The sequence below is a fragment of the Ovis aries genome, chromosome 24 (genome assembly GCF_016772045.2).
Source record: "Ovis aries strain OAR_USU_Benz2616 breed Rambouillet chromosome 24, ARS-UI_Ramb_v3.0, whole genome shotgun sequence".
Classification (NCBI taxonomy): domain Eukaryota; kingdom Metazoa; phylum Chordata; class Mammalia; order Artiodactyla; family Bovidae; genus Ovis; species Ovis aries.
This window is the reverse complement of record NC_056077.1, coordinates 4,136,178-4,152,667: the sequence shown is the minus strand read 5'-3', so window position 1 is coordinate 4,152,667 and position 16,490 is coordinate 4,136,178. Positions and strand designations below refer to the sequence as shown.

The 16,490-nt window shown below is 46.9% G+C and overlaps 1 protein-coding gene across 3 annotated transcripts in view; it reads right to left on the bottom strand.

Moving 5' to 3' along the window:
• Positions 1–10,646, bottom strand: part of DNAJA3 (DnaJ heat shock protein family (Hsp40) member A3) — a 30,905-nt gene extending 20,259 nt beyond the window's left edge. For all 3 annotated transcript variants that reach the window (XM_060405611.1, XM_015104060.3, XM_042240450.2), the window contains exons 1-2: positions 10,413–10,646; positions 1,493–1,626 (exon numbers count right to left, since the gene is read on the bottom strand). In XM_060405611.1, coding sequence (XP_060261594.1) covers positions 1,493–1,626; positions 10,413–10,623 — 345 coding nt within the window. In that variant the 5' untranslated portion in view covers positions 10,624–10,646. The remainder of the gene's footprint in view (positions 1–1,492; positions 1,627–10,412) is intronic.
• Between the last annotated feature and the right edge of the window lie 5,844 nt (positions 10,647–16,490).

Here is a 16,490-nt window from a genome sequence, read left to right as displayed (position 1 = left end):
GAGGTAGGTTAGTGATTTCAAAGGCAGGAGAAAGAGGAGAATGGGGAATAAGGGCTTATGGCGTGAGGTTTCTTTTCGAGGTGCTGAAAATGTTCTCAAATTGATCACAGTGATGCTTATACAACGCTTTGAATAAACTAAAGACCAGTGAGTTCTACCCATTAAAAAAAAGAGAAAGAGAGAGGAGAGAATAGCTACTCAAGCCATAAGCTGTTAGGTCTGGTCTTGATCAGTCCTTGATTCACAAATATTAGGCTTAGCCAAAGTATTTATTTCCCCACCAAAAAAATTTAAAAAAGAAAGAAAGAAAAAAAAAAATCAAGACTCATAGCAAATTTACATAAAAGTAATTTTAAAAACTTCTCTTCTTTCTGGCCACACTGTGCACAACTTGTAGGATCTCAGATCCCCGAGCAGGGATTGAACCCAGGCCACAGCAGTGAAAGCTTGGAATCCCAGCCGCCAGACCACCAGGGAACTCCATGTAACTTTTAAAATTTAAATAGTATTCATTAACCTTATTAAACTGCTGCTGCTGCTAAGTCACTTCAGTCGTGTCCAACTCTGTAGTGTGTCCGACTCTGTGCGATCCCAGAGATGGCAGCTCCCCCGTCCCTGGGATTCTCCAGGCAAGAACACTGGAGTGGGTTGCCATTTCCTTCTCCAATGCATGAAAGTGAAAAGTGAAAGTGAAGTCGCTCAGTCATGTCCGACTGTTCACGACGCCATGGACTGCAGCCTACCAGGCTTTTCCGTCCATGGGATTTTCCAGGCAAGAGTACTGGAGTGGGATGCCACTGCCTTTTCTGAACCTTATTAAACTAATCTTCTTTATTCTGACATTATAGCTTCCCTATGTTTTATGGTATTAAGGTGCTCTTTCTTCCAACAAATGATATTAACAGATTGCACCCAATTATTTCTAACATCTGTATTAGGCAAAATAAAAAAGATAGCATTCTACATTGGCACCCTTGCTCTTTATTTTTTTTAAAATTTTTATTGTGCTGATCAGAGCAAAAGTCTGGAAACCACAGGTTGAGATAACTCACAGGCCACTTCACCAATCAGCCCAACACATTCTGGGATATGATAACGGGAGTTTCACACTTTTTGAGTTTAAAAAAAATAATAATTCTAAATTCATAAACTTTTATCTGAATGCAAAGAATGAGTACTTAAAACTTAGACCACCACATCTACCGATTCAGAAGACTCGGTAGATTCAGAAGAATAGACTTAAATACAAAAACAGCAATGGAAAAAGATTAAAAGAAAATCTCTGGTTCTGAGTCTGCGTTTCCTGAAGCATTAACCAGCGTGGCCTCAGGCATTGAGGAACATGCTCCAACAAAGCCAGCTTTGTCAGCCCACGTTGTCGGCTGCATACAACCCACACATATAGGCACATGCACTGCACGGCTCAAGGTCACCCTAGATTCACACCATCCTTTCTACTGTCTCGCCTCTAAAATCTGGCTTCCACACAGACCTGGTAATAGGCTTTCTTGATCTCCTTCTGGCTGGCGCTCCGGGGCACTCCTAATATCTGGTAATAATCTTCTTTAGCCAAATGGGTGCTCGTGTGGAAGGAGGCAGTACAAACAAAAGGGTACCGTTTCACTCCTGAAAAAGAAAAAAGGAAAGAAAATCACTCTGGGAACGTATTCAACAAATGGAAATTGCGAGTTAAGTGACCAGCCAGGCCACACCTATGAAGGAGCAGAGGTAGGTCATGGCTTTTGGAGCCTGTTCTCCTCCAAGCCTTCTGGAGACCAAACTCACTGCACCTCAGAAATGGCTAAAGGGATTTCCCTGGTGGTCCAGTGGGTAAGAATCCACCTACCAACGCACGGGACATGGGCTTGATACCTGGTCCGGGAAGATCCCACACACTGTGGGGCAACTAAGCCCGTGAGCCACAACTACTGAGCCCACATGCTCTAGGGTCTGTGCTCCACAAGGAGAAGCCACTGCAAGAAGCCTGTGTGCAGCAATGGAGACCCGGCGTAGCCAAAAAACAAAACCAAAAACAGCTAAACCCAGAGTATATGGAAAATACAAAAATCAGAGTGCGGGGTGTGGCTAGTCCTGCTGGACTACACGAGGGCTGCAGCCTCATTACCTCTCTAGAGATGGGGGCTGCACCTGGGGATGACTGAAAATCAACTTCACTCTCCTGTTACACAGCCGGCAGACCACTTACCATATCCCAGGTGCTGGCAGAGACCTCATCTCACTTGAAGCTCAGCAGCTCCCCAGGTTCTCTCCCGCCACCGTGCAACCCTGAACATCTGCTTATGGGGCGGTTTTCAGAGTGTGGTCCCTGAACCAGCAGCATCATTGGCCTCCTGGAAATGTACATTTTTCAGGCGCCACCCAAACCTGAATCCAAAACTCTGGACATAGGATCCAACAAGCCATGTCTAACAAGCCCTCCAAGGGACGATTCTGCTGCGCACTGTGGAGAACCGCTGGGCTAAAGAAATGGTTCTTGGTCTTCAGCGTCACACATCTCTTTGAGAGCATCTGATAAAAGCACTGACCCCTCCCCTAGAAACAATACATATATACAGACGCACAAGGTTAAACAACCCTGTGCCAGAACCTGTGTTGACCCCAGAGCACGTCAGAGCACATGGCAACCCCGCCTCCACGCCCTGCCTTCCTTTCAGGCCTCTTGCATCAGCAGCAGGGAGGCGGCTGATGGGACACAGCTACTCAACCTCCCTCTACTCTACCAACCTGTCACCAAGCGAAGGTGGGGGAGCCGCTCTACAAGCTGCCTCCTAACCCCCAACCCATCCTGTGACAGCTGAAGATGGGGAAGGTGAGGCTGGGGGGTGCGGAACAGGCCAAGTTAAGGCAGAGGGGAGGGGGGGGGCCAAGAAAAAGAATGAAGACCAGGAGGCAGATCAGGTTTTTTAGTCAAAGTTTCCCCTGCCAGAGAGATTCACCAAATTCATTCAGCAAACATGCCTGCCAGGCACTGGGCTCCTTGCAGCAGACAGCAGCAAATCATGCCAAAGGTCTTGCCCTCCAGGAGCTTGCATTCATTCATGATCTCAACACTGGGCTAGGCACTGAGGACACAGACTGAGCAAAAGACTCAAAACCAGTGCCCTCAAGGAGCTTCCAACCCAGCAAGGGCACGTGGGAAGCAGTGTGAGAAGGGATGTTAATGCACAGGAACGCAGAGTGAGAACATAAAGCAGTATCCCCTAACCAGGGCCTCTCAACCCCCACACTGCTGAAGACGGGAGGATCCGATTCCCTGCTGGGGGGTAGGGGGGCTGTTAAGGGCTGAATTGTGTCCCCTGCCCAAATTCATATGCTGAAGTCTTAACCCTCGTGCCTCAGAACATGACTGTATTTGGAAATGGGGATCTTTAAAGAGGACCCTAACAAAAGTCTCAGACTACAGCCTTCAGAACTGTGAAAAAGGTAATCTGTCTTTTTAAGCCACTTATTCTCTGGTACTTTCCTATTGCAGCCTGTGTACTTATTTATATCCTAACATACCTATGTGCTTACTGGAGGATGTGTTAGCAGGATCCCCAGCTACCTAGTTATCAGGAGCACCTCCCGCTCTCAAACAGGTAACTAAAACTCCAGACACTGCCAGTTGCCCCCTGGAGGGCAGAATCACCTGCAGCTGAAAACCAGCACAACCCAGTCTCAGAAGTTTCAGTGAAGGTCTTCTAAGGCAGCTGCTGTTGAGCTGCAGAAATTAATTTGGCTAAGGAGGGTTGGAATCCATCCAGATTTTCGCCTGCAGTCCTGGCGTTGTTTGCAATAGCATTCTCATTCGCTTTCAAAAGTGCTCCCTTGGCAGTTACATCATATGATCACCTTTGGTTTGGAGGGAGAAAGTCCTTGTTCAGCTGTAGGTGCTATGACATAACTAGAGACTCAAGTAAGTGTGTATGGAGGCAGGGTAGGGTAAAGGGGTGGTTAGAGATGATGATGACAATGACAGGTGCTGGGAATAAACAGAAGGGCCTCTGAGTATGTTAGTTGTTGCTGTTGTTCAGTAGCTAAATCGTGTCCGACTTTTTGTGACCCCCATGGACTGCAGCACACCAGTCTTCCCTATCCTTCACTATCTCCCCAAATTTCCTCAAACTCACATCCATCAACTCAGTGATGCTAAAGCTGGATTTTATCCTGAGGACAACAGGGAGCTACTGCAAGTCTTAAACAGAGACTTGATCAGATATGCATGAAAAAGAACTCTCAAACCATTAACCAGGACTAGGAAACTACTTAAAATCTATCTAGGCACAAAAGACAGCCAAGGGTATTGAGCGTATCCAGGAAGGGTGCCGAGATTAAGGATAATCAGACATGAGAACAAGTAAGAAACAGTCAGTTCAGTTCAGTTGTTCAGTCATGTCCGACTCTTTGCGGCCCCATGGACTGCAGCACACCAGGCCTCCCTGTCCATCCCCAACTTTCAGAGTTTCCTCAAACTCATATCCATTGAGTTGGTGACGCCATCCAACTATCTTATCCTCTGTCGTCCCCTTCTCTTCCGGCCTTCAATCTTTCCCAGCATCAGGGTCTTATCAAATGAGTCAGCTCTTTGCATCAGGTGGCCAAAGTACTGGCATTTCAGTATCACTCCTTCCAAAGAAATCCCAGGGCTGATCTCCTTCAGAATGGACTGGTTGGATCTTCTTGCAGTCCAAGGGACTCTCAAGAGTCTTCTCCAACACCACAGCTCAAAAGCATCAATTCTTCGGCACTCAGCTTTCTTTATAGTTCAACTCTCACATCCATAGACGACTACTGGAAAAACCAAAGCTTTGACTAGATGGACCTCTGCTGGCACAGTAATGTCTCTGCTTTTTAATATGCTGTCTAGGTTGGTCATAACTTTTATTCCAAGGAGCAAGCGTCTTTTAATTTCATGGCTGCAGTCACCATCTGCAGTGATTTTGGAGCCCAAGAAAATAAAGTCTGTCACTGTTTCCATTGTTTCCCCATCTATTTGCCATGAAGTAATGAGACCAGATGCCATGATCTTCGTTTTCTGAATGTTGAGTTTCAAGCCAACTTTTTCACTCTCCTCTTTCACTTTCATCAAGAGGCTCTTTAGTTCTTCACATTCTGCCACAAGGGTGGTGTCATCTGCATACCTGAGGTTACTGATATTTCTCCCAGCAATCTTTATTCCAGCTTGCGCTTCATCCAGTCCAGCATTTCTCATGACATATTCTGCATATAAGTTAAATAAGCAGGGTGACAATATAGAGCCTTGACGTACTCCTTTCCTGATTTGGAACCAGTCTGTTGATCCATGTCCAGTTCTAACTGTTGCTTCCTGACCTGCATACAGATTTCTTAGGAGGAAACTAAGGTGGTCTGGTATTCCCATCTCTTTCAGAATTTTCCACAGTTTGTTGTGATCCACACTGTCAAAGGCTTTGGCATAGTCAATAAAGCAGAAGTAGATGTTTCTCTGGAACTCTCCCACTTTTTCAATGATCCAATGGATGTTGGCAATTTGATCTCTGGTTCCTCTGCCTTTTTTAAAACCAGCTTGAACACCTGGAAGTTCACGGTTCACATACAGCTGAAGCCTGGCTTGGAGAATTTTGAGCATTATTTTACTAGCATGTGAGATGAGTGCAACTGTGCAGTAGTTTGAGCATTCTTTGGCATTGCTTTTCTTTGGGATTGGAATGAAAACTGACCTTTTCCAGTCCTGTGGCCACTGCTGAGTTTCCCAAATTTGCTGGCATATTGAGTGCAACACTTTCACAGCATTATCTTTTAGGACTTGAAATAGTTCAACTGGAATTCCATCACCTCCACTAGCTTTGTTCGTAGCGATGCTTTCTAAGGCCACTTGACTTCACATTCCAGGATGTCTGGCTCTAGATGAGTGACCACACCATCATGATTATCTTGGTCGTGAAGATCTTTTTTGTATAGTTCTGTGTATTCTTGCCACCTCTTCTTAGTATCTTCTGCTTCTATTAGGTCCATACCATTTCTGTCCTTTATTAAGCCCATCTTTGCATGAAATGTTCTCTTGGTATCTCTAATTTTCTTGAAGAGATCTCTAGTCTTTCCCATTCTATGGTTTTCCTCTATTTCTTTGCACTGATCACTGAAGGTTTTCTTACATCTCTCCTTGCTATTCTTTGGAACTCTACATTCAAATGGGTATATCTTTCCTTTACTCCTTTGCTTTTCACTTCTCTTCTTTTCACAGCTATTTGTAAGGCCTCCTCAGACAACCAGTTTGTCTTTTTGTATTTCTTTTTTGGGGGATGGTCTTGATCCCTGCCTCCTGTACAATGTCATGGACTTCCGTCCATAGTTCTTCAGGCACTCTATCAGATCTAACCCCTTGAATCTATTTCTCACTTCCACTTTATAGTTGTAAGGGATTTGACTTAGGTCATACATGAAAGGTCTAGTGCTTTTCCCTACTTTCTTCAATTTAAGTCTGAATTTGGCAATAAGTTCATGATCTGAGCCACAGTCGCTCCTGGTCTTGTTTTTGCTGACTGTATAGAGCTTCTCCATCTTTGGCTGCAAGAATATAATCAATCTGATTTTCATATCAACCATCTGGTGATGTCCATGTGTAAAGTCGTCTCTCGTGTGTTGGAAGAGGGTGTTTGCTACGACTACTGCGTTCTCTTGGCTAAACTCCACTAGCCTTTGCCCTGCTTCATTCTGTACTCCAAGCCCAAATTTGCCTGTTACTCCAGGTATTTCTTGACTTCCTACTTTTGCATTCCAGTCCTCTATAATGAAAAGGAAATCTTTTGGGGGTGTTAGTTCTAGAAGGTCTTGTAGGTCTTCATAGAACCGTTCAACTTCAGCTCCTTCAGCATTACTGGCCAAGGTATAGACTTGGATTACTGTGATACTGAATGGTTTGCCTTGGAAACAAACAGAGATCTTTCTGTTGTTTTTGAGATTGCATTCAAGAACTGCATTTCAGACTCTTTTTTTGACTATGATGGCTACTCCATTTCTTCTAAGGGATTCTTGCCCACCGTAGTAGATATAATGGTCATCTGAGTTAAAATCACCCATTTCAGTCCATTTTAGTTTGCTGATTCCTAAAATATCGATATTCACTCTTGCCATCTCCTATTTTGACCATTTCCAATTTGCCTTGATTTATGGACCTAACATTCCGGGTTCCTATGCAACATTGCTCTTTACAGCATTGGACTTTACTTCCATCACCAGTCACATCCACAACTGGGTGGTGGTGTTGCTTTGGCTCCATCTCTTCATTCTTTTTGGAGTTATTTCTCTACTGATCTCCAGCAGCATATTGAGCACCTACTGACCTGGGGAGTTCATCTTTCAGTGTCCTACGTTTTTGCCTTTTCATACTGTTCATGGGGTTCTCAAGGCAAGAATACTGGTTTGCCATTAAAATTAGAAGCAGGAAGCAGATCCATATTTTCTGGATCCCCCACACTGACTGACCCTAGATTTCCTGCAAATATGAAAAGCAGACAGTGTGGGAGCAAGCAGGGACCACTTTCTTTGGTCATATTTGAGAAAAAACAGCAGAGCTAGTGTCTGAGTGCTTCACTGCAGGAGTGAGGGGTTACCTTGACCCACCCTGCCTCTTCCCCTCATCCCCCTTTAATCCAGAAGGCAGAGGTCAGTAGTGGCAAAGGTTCTGGAAGCTGCAGGCTCAACATCATGAGGAGACAACTTGGGCTTGGGTTAAGAACAAGACACAGTAATGTGTAAAACTGAATATAAAGACAAGTCACATTGAACTAGTAGAAGTTTGATGGCTTCTGACACCATCCCAAAAGCATCAGTGATTAGCAAATGGCAACCCACTCCAATGTTCTTGCCTGGAGAATCCCAAGGGACAGGGGAGCCTGGTGGGCTGCCATCTCTGGGGTCACACAGAGTTGGACAAGACTGACGCGACTTAGCAGCAGCAGCAGCAGCAGCAGCAAGAGTTCACTTAATAGATATATTCCCCACCACCCAAGATATGACCAATAAATGTCTGGACCATTTCAGAACAAGCCAGAACAGGATGAGCCTCCAAGTCATTCCAAGAATAGCCAACCTTCCACTCTGGGAGAAGGTGGTTGTGAAGTAACTACCTTCCACTCTGGGAGAAAAAGTCAGATTTAAAGTGTTGTTTTAACATCAGCTAATTGTACTACTGGATTTGCGATGAGATCGCAGACCAATGTCTGGGAGCTGAGTTGATGCCCTAAGATGTGATAGGTAACAGAGCACCACGAAGGACGCTGCCTCTCACACATGTTCAGTACCTGACACAAAACATGCCCACTGTGGGCACTGGGCTCACTTGGGGAAAAGGACAGCTGACCGCGTAGTTCCTCAGTAATGACCCCATGCCAGGCTCAGTATTTAGCGCTTGTCTGTCTCCTTTCACACATACACAATCACTAAAAAATGTTCCCCAAATGTGCGTACGTGATATGAACAAATTTACCTTCATAGATATCTAAAGTGAATTCGCTCAGTCATGTCTGACTCTTAAGATGTCTAAGGAATTATATTTCAGCATAAAGATGCAGGCAAATGCTATTCACAACAACCTTGATATTAGAAAATGTTGGCAAAACCTAAAAATGACCACTTTTGCTCATATTAAGAAATACAGCATGACATCATTTCCAAATCCTGAGGAAACCAGGGCAGACTACTGTGAGGAAATATAGGTAGCAGGAACAGAATAAACAAATGGGATCACCTGACCAAAATCATATCCCATCTCTTTGTTCTCTGCTGTATCCCCAGTACCTAGAACAGACCCTGGCATATGACAAGTCCTCAATAAATACCTGTAAATTAAAATATTTTCAATTAAGGATGAGAAACACAAAAGATTTAAATAATCCACCCAGGTCTCTCTCTCTCTCACAGACACACACACACACACACACACACACACACCACTGGAACCAGTGTTCACTGTACAAGGCAATCACAATTACTGATACATAATGACTGGCTTTTATGTAAGCATTACAAAACTGGATCTTATTAGGACATTATCTTAAGTAAATTACCTTGTCAGGACCCTCTAATTAATCATCTCTGTAAGTTTATAGATAAAATAGCATTTGCACAAATTCTAGGGGGGACACAAACATCTAGCACAACTCAGGCACATAATTAGTGGTTCAATGTTTCCTCCTTCCTTATCTCACTATAAGGGAAATTGCCCAAACACACAGAGTAAGAAACCACCATGGCTAAGCTAAAAAGCTTAATATATGCTAATTCAACATCACCCCCATCAATTACAGAAGCAGCAGGCAAAGAGCAATCACTTTTTAGTTTTGTGACATTCTACAGGTTAACATCTAAGACTCAGTTTCTTAACCTATAAAACAGAATAACAGTGGGAATTCCCTGGCAGTCCAGTGGTTAGGAGTTTTCACTTTCACTGAAGGGGCCCAGCTCTACTCCTGGTTGGGGGACTAACATCCCACAAGACCACCAGCTTGGCCAAATAATAGTACTCGTCTACCTCATGGAAGCAATCCATGCCTCATACATAGGAAGTGCTTAGTAAATATTAGCTTGTGTTTTTATTGCAATAACCAACACACAGTGCTCAGTCCCTAAAGTGTTCAACTCTTCCCGACTCCAAGGACTGTAGCCCGCCAGGCTCTGCCCGTAGGATTTCCCAGGTATCAATAATGGAGTGGGGTGCCATTTCCTTCTCCAGGCGATCTCCCCGACCCAAGGATAGAACCTGCGTCTCCTGCACTGGCAGGCCAGAATCTCTACCGCACTGAGCCACCACGGAAGCCCAACAACCAACATAAGGACCTCTAAAAAACAGTGTGCCCTTGAATTTACACCGTGTGGCAGAAAGAGACTAAGCTCTGAAAGAATAACTCTAGGTTCGGGACAACTCTCCCTTATCTAACTTTATGACCTTGGGCGGGTCAACTCTGCTAGAACCTCAGTTTCCCATTCTTTAAAATGGGGATCATTATCCCCACCTTGTAGGGCTGTCACCGTCAAGTGAAATGAGGTACACAGTGCCCACCGAGCCCAAGAGCCGGTGCTCACCGAATGGCAGTTACCTCTGCCCCGCCGCTACAGGCTAGGAAGTAGAGGGATGAGAAAGGAATTGGGCACGGGAGCACTAGGTGGCGGGAAAGAGGCCTCCAGAAATGTTGCCAGAGAGGTGAAGGTTCACGGCCTCGGAGCGTTTCGTCCCCTCCGCTCGAGGCTCCACGCAGCTCTTCCTCCTTCACCGCTTCTGGGCAGCCATCTGGGCCTCTCTGCCTCCTGCCGGCCCACCTCCCCCGAGCGGTTCCGCAAGTAGGTCAGAAGACACATTCCATCCCGCTACCCCCGTAGCTGGAGCGAAACAAGTCACTCCTTTCCAGGCCTTGGGCGCTAGAGCCTGCCCTCACCTGTGAAGCTGACACCGGGTCTCAATGTCAGCAGCGCCCCGGGACCGCGACCTCCCAGGGAAGGCGGGAAGGTGGTGACGCTCAAATTGCGGCCCAGCGACGCCCCCACCACGCCCCCCATGGGCGGCCGGGCCCCTCTCCCCGCAGCCGCCGGCAGCCGGGGGGTCCCCACAGCCACCAGCAACCAGCGTGCGGAGCGCCGCGCCGCCATCTTGGCCCGGGGACACTGCGCCTGCGCCACCCGGCTCAAGGCGGCCTCACGAGGACGACGCACGCGCGCGGAGCCGGCGTTTCCGGGGGCGGGGCCTGCTGCGGGCACTCGAGCAGGGAGGGGGGGGAAACTACAAGCGTTGCGCGTGCGCATCCGCACCCAGTGCGCTTTCTCGGTCGCTGACTCCGAAAAGGTATTTACTCTAAAAAGTGCTAATTGGTAACTTGGCTTAAGAAGATCCTTCATTCTGTGCTAGACGATCAAAAGTGCATCTTATCTGTGTAAAGACGTGGTTGAATGTAGCCGAATGTAACGGGTCTGAGGGGCCTGGCCGGGGCGCGCGGGGGGGGGGGGCGGACTACAAGTCCCGGCGTGCAATGCGGCCGTACTTCCGCAGATCCCAGCATGCCGTGCGGCTTCCTTCCTCTTGACCCTGAGTCTCAGGTCTTGCCGGGGTTACTCACTCGTGTGCGCAAGCAGTTGCCTTGGTTAACGTATTCCCAGAGCCAGGCTTCACGCTCACTGTTCCTCTGGCTGATTCACCACGAAAAGGACTTGGATCGCTCGGCTCTCTGCTAAGCGTATTTGTCTTCTCCAAACCTGTAGTGAACTTGCCGATCGCGGACTGTGAGCCGAGCTACCCAAAAACGAGTTTAATAAACGTTGTGGGTACCTACACGGTGCCACGCGCGTTCTAGAACGTCGAGGATACAGTGATGACTGACACACCATCCCTGCTTTGTAGGAGCACACAGTGAGGCGAGAGGCATCTTAGCCACTAAGATAACGTGGTAACAATGTTACAGGCACACAGGCGAGGGAGTTTCTCCGACAGATTGAGGGTATTGCGGTGTCAGGGAAGGCATCTAAGAGGCAACAGACTTTGGTGAAAACTGCGCCAGGTTGGAGTGGAGGGGAAGAGTGTTCTAAGTAGCAAGAACTTCAAAAGCAGATGCGAAAATACTTGCCCTATACGCGCTAGCTAAACTTAGGATATATGACTGGAGATAAGTCTAGAAAGAAGAACCTGGCCTGGTTAGTCCTGCAGAGGGGTTTCCGCTTTCACAATCCCACCACCACCGCCCCCCCACCCCAACAATAGAAAGGGAACCTGAGGGCTCCTGGATGGATTTAAGGTGATGTGTGCTCCTTGCCCCTCCCCCATTACACATGACATTTTTGTGTATGTGGTTATTAATGTGGGGAAATATCCATAGCTTTCATAAGTCAAATTCTCCACAGGCGCTAAGATTGAAAGAAGGTTAAAAACCACTGGTCCAGTGAAGAACAGTTAGGAGGCTGCTGTAAACTGCAAGGAATACTTGGGAGTTTGGGCTAGGGAATTCAGAGAACTGAGGTGAGCAAGGGATGTTATAGAGAAACAGGAAAAGATTGATATGGGATGGGAAGTGGGTATAAGTTTGTTTGATATATTCAACAAATATTTAAATGTCTCCAGCATAGTGCTTTTGGGCTTCCCTGGTGGCCCAGACCGTAAAGAATCCCGTCTGCAATTGGGGAGACCTGGGTTCAGTCCCGTGGTTGGGAAGATCCCCTGGAGAAGGGTGCGGCAACTCATTCTAGTATTCTTGTCCGGAGAATTCCCATGAGCAGAGAAGCCTGGCAGGCTACAGTCCTTGGGGTTGCAAAGAGTCAGACACGACTAAGCGACTAAGCACAGCACAGCATAGCGCTTTAAGTGTGGGCTCTGGAGTCAGACTGCCTGGGACCGAATCCCAGCTCTGCCAGTTAACAGTGGTGTGTCCTTTGACAACGTACTTTACCTCTCTGTGCCTGTTTCCTTTCTCTAAAATGGGCATAGTAGTACCAGGGAGTAGTCATACCTCAAGGGATCATCTGAGGAGAGAGTGAGATAATCCGTGTAAAGCCTTCCTACTGTACTTGGCATGTAGTACGTGTTCAGTATGTGCTGAGGCTCTGTGCTAAGCACTGGGACACCAGAGAGAATGCTGACAGTTACTTGCCCACAGGGATCCCAAAACCTAAGGGGAGGTGGGAGGGTGCTGGTTGAGAGAAGTACAGCTTTCAGGAATAAAAGCTGAGAACAAGAGCCAAAGAGATTTTCATTTACCACCTCAGAGTAAGTTAGGAATGAGGGCTCACTAGTATGAAACCTTTGTCAGCCTTGTAACCCTCATTTTTTGGTATTTTAGTCCCCCTCCTCCATCTATTTCCCCATAGTGATTAACAGCAAAGATCCTTCATACAGAAAGTGGGTACGTATTCTTGTTTTAGTGGGTAGCAGGAAGGCTATTTGTCAGGGAGCCTATATCTCCTCTTATGAAGCAGAGTGCCCCAGGGTAGTGGAGTAGGTGAGGGTGGATACTAAAGGAGGGAAGAAAGGCCCTGAACAGAACACAGAAAGCCTCTGGCAAGATTCCCTGGTGAGGGGACCTCCCTGTGATCCAGTGATTAAGAATCCACCTTCCAATGCAGGGGACATGGGTTCAATCCCTGGCCGGGAACTAAGATCCCAGATGCTACGGGCAACTATACCCACATGCCTCAACTAGGGGCAACTATACCCACATGCCTCAACTAGGGGCGACTATACCCGCATGCCTCAACTAGGGGCAACTATACCCGCATGCCTCAACTAGGGGCAACTATACCCGCATGCCTCAACTAGAGACACAGCCAGAAAAAGGAAAAAAAAGACTCCCTGGAGAGAATAGCCTAGGCCTGCTCCTGGTTTCTCTCACTGCTGATCACCATAGAAAAACAGGAGATGATACAATTACTAAGTATGAGTATGGTAGAAAGCTTGGGAAGTCTCCACAGAAGTGGTCCTTGGTTTGTGCTTCCTGAATCAGCCTGAGTCATGGTTGTTTGGAGACAATGAATATGCTCTTTTTATGTTCTTTAAGCAGTGGTCATGCCAAACTAAAAATCCTGGGAAAGGAGCGGTTTGGGGGAAAAAGATAATGAAGTTCTTTTTTTTCTTTTGGCCACGTTGGGTCTTCACTGCAGTGCTTGGGTTTTCTTGGTGTGGAGCACAGGCATTAGGCGCATGAGCTCAGTGGTTTTGGCTTGCTGGCTGTAGGGTGCGCGGGCTTCAGTAGTTGCGGCACAAGGCTCGCTAGTCGTGGCTCTCGGGCCCTGGAGCATACAGGCTTCAGTAGTTGTGGTGCACTGGCTTAGTTGCTCTGCAGCAGGTGGAATCTTCCCGGACCAGGGATCAAACCCTGTCTCCTTCATTGGCAGGCAGGTTCCCATCCACTGTGCCACCAGCAAAGTCTGATAATGAATTATCTTTATTTGGACGTAACAACCTTGAGACATCTACAGGACCAATTTCAGGCAGTCTCTTTCCGGTTCACAAAGAACTTCCTCATGTTTTCTCTCCTGATACAATCACAGCCCTCTAGGTTAAGTAGGGCAGAGGCGAGCCGCATTTTTAGGAATGGACCCTCTCCCTAGCATCCCGCAAAACAACACCAAACTAAGCCCTGAAAAGTGGAAAGACTTCTCCAACGTCACACAGCTTGTGGGTCGGTGAACCAAGATCTTGTAACAGCCAAACCAGAGCTCTTTCCTTTAAACCATGTGCCTTCATAGATTATGATCAATAGTTCCCAGTCATACAGCTCTGGATGGCTTACAAAGCACTTCCTCATGCAGAATATCATTTGCTTTTCACAAGGAAAGGAAGCAGGGCTAATATTTACTACCACCCTCACCTACAGACTATTTCACTGCCATGCAAGTCTTTCAGCTGTGATAAAACACAAACAGATCCTCCCCAGGCTTGTGATTAAAAACTGGGATGAGCACACAGGACAGAGCTACCCACACTGTCGGGCAGAATATGTCCTGGGTCTGTTTCCTCCACCACTTCCCCCCAACTCCCGCTGCCCCCTTCTCCAGTCTAAAGCCAAAAACTTGAGCTCTAAGGAGAAACAAACGTTTTGCAAGAGGCAGACAAGTTGCGCAAGCCTCTCCCCGTCTTCACTTCTCATTTTACTATTCCACTGGGCCCTCTCCGGCTCCCCCGAGTTGAGGAGGTCTGTGAGTGCTAGCAGGGAATTGAAGCATGGTCCACCAGGACATGCCGGACTGAAGGCCAAAGGAGACCAGAGGGGCTACCTCATGATTTCCAGTGGATACTGGCCACCTGAGGTACAAGGGACCTCCCAAGTCCTTGGCTCTGTGATGGAGTGGCTGGTTCTTCTCCACTGTGAGTGAGGAGCCCTTCCAGGGAGGGCAGAAGGGCCTAAGCCTTCAAGGGCAATACAAGCCAGCTCACCATTTCTCTAGTAGTGTTTTCTTTCCTCCCCAAGACTGTGTGTGTGTTAGCTGCTCTGTCGTGTCTGACTTTGTGACCCTGTGGACTCTAGCCCGCCAGGTTCCTCTGTCCGTGAGGATTCTCCAGGCAAGCATACTGGAATGGGGTACCGATCCCTTCTCCAGGGTATCTTCTGGAGCCAGAAATGGAACCCAGGTCTCCTGCATTGCGGGCAGATTCTTTAACCGTCTACCAGGGAAGCCCAAGAGAGTATGGGACAATTCCGAGGAAGTGTGGAGTGTCCTGCCCAGATGTTCCCAGGCCTGACCTCTGCAATGGGTAGCAGTTCCCTGCAGCAGGAGATGAACTGTGTCCTTGCCTGGCTGACCCAGATACTTCCAATGGGACTTTCGTAGTAATGATTTCCTTGAAAGCCCTTTAAACCACAAGTGACTCCAGCTCCCAGCTGAATACCGTTCTGCCCAAACTAGGCTTAAACTTCAGCAGTGTTTTACAAACCTGAGAAATGAAAGGAACTTTTTTTTTGAATATTTATTTAATTTGGCTTTGTGGGGTCTTAGCTGCAGCACCGGGGATCTTCTTCATGTCATGGGGCTTCTTTCGTTGTGGCTCATGGACTCTAGCTGTGACCTTTGGGCTTAGTTGTCCCGTGGTATGTGGGATCTTCATTCCCCAACCAGGGATTGATTCCATGTCCCCCCTGCATTGCAAGGTGGATTTTTATTTATCATTTTCTTTTAATTATAGGGGGATGGTTCCCTATGCCGTGTAGCCCGCCATGCTCCTCTGTCAATGGAACTCTCCAGGCAAGAATACTGGAGTGGATTGCCATTCCGTTCTCCAGGGCATCTTCTTAACCAAGAGATTGAACCTGGGTCTCCCACATTGTGGCCAGATTCTTCATGGTCTGAGCCACCAGGGAAGCCCTGCGAGGTGGATTTTTAACCATTGGACCACTAGGAAAGTCCCTGAAAGGAACTCTGAAATGGAAAAAAAGGGGGGGAAGGGCAGATCACAGATGCTGAGAATAAAACTCTGGATCCCCCAGTGATTAGCAGACTCCAAAGTGCAAAACATCACCTTGAAAATGACAGACTTTTCTATGGAAATGTCGTTTAGTTTGAATTATCACCACAAAAGTTAAAGTGTGTGTTTCTATTAAAATATTCGGGGACTTCCCTGGTGGTCCAGCGGTTAAGATTCTGGGCTTCCATTGCAGGGGGCATGGTTTAAATCCCTAGTCATGGAGCTAAGATTCCCCCATGCTGCATGGTGTGGCCAAAAATAAATATACATAACTTGCAAAAAATCAGAACAAATCACTAGATGTAGGAAGACTCCTGAACCCCAAGACTACATGGGTACACCTCCATAAACAAGAAAATAACAACACAAGCTGCACTGTCATGTTTTTCTCCATTTTTGAAATGTATTTTGTTGCTTAATAGTTCTTTTCCTGTGTTGACATAACTACACATGCCTTTCTATGCCAGCTCCTGAAATGAACATGGCTTATGCATAAAAAAGTGTTTTCAATGTATATTTTAATAAACAGTCATTTCAAGGGCAGATAACTAGATCTAAATAATTTGCTGTTGGC